Source organism: Saprolegnia parasitica (assembly GCF_000151545.1).
Source record: "Saprolegnia parasitica CBS 223.65 unplaced genomic scaffold supercont2.561, whole genome shotgun sequence".
In the NCBI taxonomy this organism is placed as follows: domain Eukaryota; phylum Oomycota; class Saprolegniomycetes; order Saprolegniales; family Saprolegniaceae; genus Saprolegnia; species Saprolegnia parasitica.
In genome coordinates, this window is record NW_012156955.1 from 1 (window position 1) to 5,269 (window position 5,269).

The 5,269-nt window shown below is 56.0% G+C and overlaps 3 protein-coding genes across 3 annotated transcripts; 1 reads left to right on the plus strand and 2 right to left on the minus strand.

Moving 5' to 3' along the window:
* Positions 1–2,012: 2,012 nt before the first annotated feature.
* SPRG_17423 (hypothetical protein) lies at positions 2,013–2,240 on the minus strand (the record flags this gene model as incomplete). The annotated part of the gene is made up of 1 exon (XM_012356718.1): positions 2,013–2,240. A coding segment is annotated over one exon (228 nt), but the record flags the coding sequence as incomplete, so codon positions are not given.
* An 849-nt stretch (positions 2,241–3,089) lies between these two features.
* SPRG_17424 (hypothetical protein) lies at positions 3,090–3,593 on the plus strand (the record flags this gene model as incomplete). The annotated part of the gene is made up of 1 exon (XM_012356719.1): positions 3,090–3,593. One exon carries the CDS (start codon positions 3,090–3,092, stop codon positions 3,591–3,593), a length of 504 nt encoding a protein of 167 aa, XP_012212109.1.
* Positions 3,594–4,221: 628 nt separating this feature from the next.
* SPRG_17425 (TKL protein kinase) lies at positions 4,222–5,135 on the minus strand (the record flags this gene model as incomplete). Its single annotated transcript, XM_012356720.1, has 3 exons — positions 4,222–4,481; positions 4,530–4,930; positions 4,979–5,135. Coding segments are annotated over 3 exons (818 nt in total), but the record flags the coding sequence as incomplete, so codon positions are not given.
* Positions 5,136–5,269: the final 134 nt, after the last annotated feature.

A 5,269-nucleotide genomic window follows, 5' to 3' on the forward strand; every position in this document is an offset into this window, starting at 1 on the left:
AGCGGGACTATGCGGCACTACAACGCATCGATGCACTGCATGACCTGCAGTCGCAACTGAGTTTGGGTAGACCCATTAGCTGGACGAATCATGGTCCCACTGCGAGGCTACCGAGCACGTTTCCTCTACGCCAGGATGGTCCTGCCTGCGACTCTCCCCTCTCGACCCAACGCGCAAGCCGGTGTCGAAGCGTCCTCAAGAAGTGCCGTGCTGATGATTGTGAGATGCTTCATAGCGCTTCACAGGTGTCGCTTGTCAGCCCGCTGCCTGTCCATGCCAGATACGTGTCGATAATGACCCTTCAATAGATCAATGCGATGCAATACAATGCGTCGCCACGCGTCGCCCGTCCTACTTCTCGTCTAAGCGCGGGCGATGGCTTTCCGCCTGCGCCACTCACGACCATCGGCTTCTCGTGGACTGGGTCTCTTTGGACACGCCGAATGTGCGCGCATGGTGCGCTGTCACCGCAAACCATGCTCTACATCGTAGACGTACGTATGATACCTGCAGAGGGGCATAGAGTCCGAGGAACAACGATCTTGGTCGCGCGGCCGCTCTCCCCTTGCTTCTTCAACCTGCGCTGCTTCAGGGCCAACAATTTGTGAACTGCTTTCGCCATTCCATTTGGCCCACAAATTTTTATTGTAAAGAAACATCGTCGCATACATTTGTACTGTCATTACTCCTAGCACTGAATTATATTTCGCTTGGACGTTTTAGCACCTCGCCGATTCTTATCCGGACGAATTAGCGGGTGTCCACCGAACGAATTGTTGCTGCGGCAGGAAAAAATGTCAACGAATTCGACCCCGATTTCATGACGACAAAAACGCCGGTTTTCACAATACCCCATTTTCAGTTTGCGTTCAAGCGCAATAGCAGTGTTATCGAAGAGCTGACATGCAGCTTCACAATATGTCGAACCTCGGCTCTTATATCGGCAAACATCGACCCAATATGAACTTGCTTTGTACTACCGTAGTACCGGTACTCTATCGACATAGTCGTCGGTACAAAACCATATTGGTAGTCGAAATTGCCTACTCGTACGTGTCTGCGTCACTAGATCCATGCTCATTTTTTCTACTTGGGATCAACTACCGGTATGGACCAGCTGTGCGCTTATGAAATCGATTCAATGCTACTCGTGGCAGCGATCCATGTGACATAGGAGCCCCTACCACGGCATGGACAGACCATGGGACGGGAGTGTATTTTCAAGTCCGCGGACTTGAAGTCCGCGGCGGTCCGGCGGCTGTATGGTGATACAAAATCCGGATGTCCCGTTAAGTGCGATTCAACCTTAAGTACGGAATTCGTGTTTATTGGCCAGGAGCATTTCGGAACTGCGTACGCCGCGCGCAGCTTGATGACGTCCACCCGCGCTTGGTTCGCTTCTCCGTAGAGGCGCTTGATGACGCCATGCGAAGCTTGGAGGGAACGACCGGTGTCAGCAAGCCGCGGGAAACGTCGAGGGCGCTGCCGCGTGTAATCCGACGGGCTTCGGTGGTCGTGCTCACGCTCACACGGTGTGAGGTAATAGTGGACCCTGCACCAGTCGCGCCCGCATCGACCGCGACAACTGCGCCCGCGACGCCCGCGCCCACACAGATCGCATCTGCCGCGCCCGCACCACCGACGACCGCTGTCTCAAGCAAGGCACGTTGTGCTTGACGATGTCGTGCTTGCCGAGCGTCGTGTGCCGCTCGGTGCACGACAGCGTTGTGTCACCATCCAGGCCGAGAAGAACGCAGGAGTACTCAGTCATTCTCGCCGCTCCCGAGGCCAGCTTCTGCGAGACGTAGGCGCTCCAGCGAACGTCCTTGTGGACGTAGCGTTCGATCTCGGCGTCAGACTCGAGCTCTTGGCGCGTGATGATCGACGTGATGTGGGCAAATAGCTGATAGAGGTTGAACTTTGCTAACTCGGAACTCTTGATGCCTTTTCCTTGATTCTTAACCCCTCAACGCCCAACTTTTTAAGAAGTTGATGCCGCGTTGCGGGGCTACGTGGCCGGCCGTGAACACATTTGCAGTGTACGCGGCGCAGACCTTCTCCTTGTTGTGGTCGAGGTCTTGGAGCCACGCGACAGCAGTGGGAATGTCTTTCACGTCATCGAGCACGGCGTCATACAGCGCGTGGAACGACGTGACAGAGAAAACGTCAAGGATGAGGCTGCCAGCCTTCTTCAAGAACCCGTTGCGTTGCAATTCGGACATGCCGCCGTGCACATTCATCGTCGAGTCGGTGTAGTGCTTTGTGCACAGGATATGCACCATGCCAAGGGCCACAGCGGTTGCCAAGAAAGCAGCGGCATTGTCCGACATTAAAGTGGCACCGAGCTTGGCCTGGCCACGAAGTTGGAGGCCATGCGTCGCGGAGGTAAGGCTTACTGTTCTCGACAAGTTATTTGACCCGCTAAAGTGCGCTCATCGAGGCACGGGAATCGTCCGGATAACACGGACTTAAAAATACTTCCCCCCATGGGACACATGATGCTACAATGACCACCATTCTTTACCTACATTCTTGACCACTACGGTATACTGGACATGGCACTGCCACGCCTCGGACTCGGCATCTGTCTCTCGTTCCAACGTGTGAACCTGCGCTTCGCATGGACTTTGGCATCAAGGTAAAACGCAAGACTTGTCTGTAATAGTGTAGTGGTGTACTGTGCTGTGGACAGCCACTTCAACAAATCTCCTACGATAGCAACGCGCCGTCGCACTCGCCCCCACTGGGTCAATCGCAAACCATGTAGTTTGCAAAGATGCAGATTGTCACTTTGTACATTCATAGCTCTAGCACACGGCGATTCGCAATAGAGTGCAATGGGGTCCGGCCAAGAGTGTACACGTAACGTGCGGTCGACAGTGTGTGCCCAAGCCAACGAACCAGCTGTCGCTCCGACTCTCAACCGGCGGTCTCCACGGTCACACGCAGCTAATAGCTACAGCACGCTCGCATGTTGGACACTGTCCAGCACCAACAAAATCATCATGGACGAGATTTGCCAAGGTGGAGCATACAATGTGCAGAGGCTCAGTTATCATTTTCCATCTCATTCTTCATCCTACCTTCACATGGCGCGCCCAAGCTTTCATTTCGATACGACGACGCTCGACGACAGCGACGAGGTCGACGATGGTAACATCTCGGTCGCCGCGCTCTCGGCCTTCTTGGCACCAACCATGGATTTTGGCACGCCCACGGGCAGCCCCGCGCATTTCGGCCACGACGCATCGAACGAGGAGCAGTTGGCGGCGCTGTCGCTCTCGCCGCCATCATCGCCCGTCGCTGCCGCCGCCGCCAAGCCGTTCCGGAATGCAAAGGAGGAGCACGATTACCTGCTCGCCCAACGCGAGACGCTCAAGACGCAGCTGCAAACTCTCTTGGCGGCCGACGCTGCGCAAGGCGACCACCCAAACCCGTGGTTCCACCGCGCCCGCGACGAGATCCGTGCCACGCGTCGCTCCCAGCACGAGAATGCGCGTTTAAAAGAGGCGATTGAAGCGCAGTTGAAGCAGATCCGAAGGCTCGAGCGTGCGGCGCGGCGAAAGAAGACACTGCAGCATCCGAGCGCCTGAACAAATCATCGTCTTAGTACACTGTTTTTGCTGTCGACTATCGTTTGAATGGCTGGAATAGGGTAGTACCTGACAGGGTGCGACATCGCGTCCCACTCTGGATGTCACCACACAAAACAACCATGGACGACATGGTTAACGTTGTTTCTATGGTGTACGACGCTGCGGCGATCGACAGCTTCTTAGGTCTGGGAGGGTTAACAACCCAAAAAATGCTGTGAGCAGATGATGTTGATGCACAGAGCGACGGCCTACACGATCGAGCGTCCATTGGCAGCGTCATGTGCACGTACTACCACCGTCTTTAAGAAATGATTGCTCTGTTGGACCATGCGCTCAGGGAAATGAGCCGTGTAGATCGACATCGTCCCCACTGCATTGCTTTCGATCTTCAAGCGTGCAGGATCACGGCGCGCGTCCGTCTGGGGTCGCAAACTCTTTCAGTCGACGGACGTGAAGCAAGACGAGCCTCGCGCCGCTAGATCACAGGCACGACCCACTACACTGGGCACGACCGAGCGAAAAAACTCATTCAATGGCTAGTCTGCGTACGCAAGGCTTATATCAACGAGATACCGCAGCACCTTTTGAATCGTTTGTACCACAGTTACGACAGCTATCCATGGATTCACGCCTCGATGACCTCGAATTGGTGCTTGTCGAGGAGACCCGCCACGGCGAGGGCGGTCGGGCGCTTCTCGGGCGCGGTCGCCATGCACAAGCGCGCAATCTCAATGAGCCAGATCGGCGCCCAATCAAAGTCCGGTACGAGCTCTCCTTTGGTGACGAGCTGCATCACCTTGTCTTGCGTGTACACACGACCCGTGGACGGGTCCAGCGTCCGCACATACGGCACTTGGTGGGTCGAAAACTCGGTCAGTAGCACCCCTACCCTCGATGCATAGCCCTTTCCCGAACAACAAAACTACGTCGTACCGAACGAGTAAATGTCAACTGCTGTGTTGTAGAGCGATCCGAGAAGGAGCTCGGGGGCGGCCCATTGGTAGGACCCGACGCCGTTGGTCATCGACTGCTCGGACGTCTCGCGCGACGAGCCAAAGTCGTTGATCTTCGTGCCCTTTTCCGAGTCCAAAAGAACATTCCGGGACCGCAGATCGCGGTGGATGATTGGCGGGTCCAACGTATGGAGGTAAATGAGGCCGCGGACGATGCTGACGATCGCCTCCAACTTGGCCGCCCAAGGGTACGTTGTCGGCGAGTGCCGCGCCAAGTAGTCTTGGAGATTTCCCCGGTTCATGTATTCGAGCACGCACGCCATGTCGCGGGGCTGGTGCCAGCTGACGCCGATAAACTGTACGATATACGGACTCTCAATCCTAGGCCGAGAAACGTCAAGTTACAAGGCGGATACGAAAAGGTAGTACGTGGCGCGGAGCAAGATTTCTTCAACAAACATGGCTAGACTCTCGGACGACTTGTCGTGGATGCGCTGGACAACGACGACGTCGGCGCCAAATTGGCTCAGCCACACCTCGCCGTGCGCGTTGGAGGTCAGCGGCTTGATCGGGTTGAGATCCGACGCTTCGAGGCCGGTGGGTCACAGAGCTCCGAGAGATCAATCTCCTGGGTCGCGACATCGTCCGGCGACGGAAGCCACGGTTTGGGCTCTGCAGGCGGCGAGAGCCATGGCTTGGGCGCGGTAGCGCCTTGGAGGG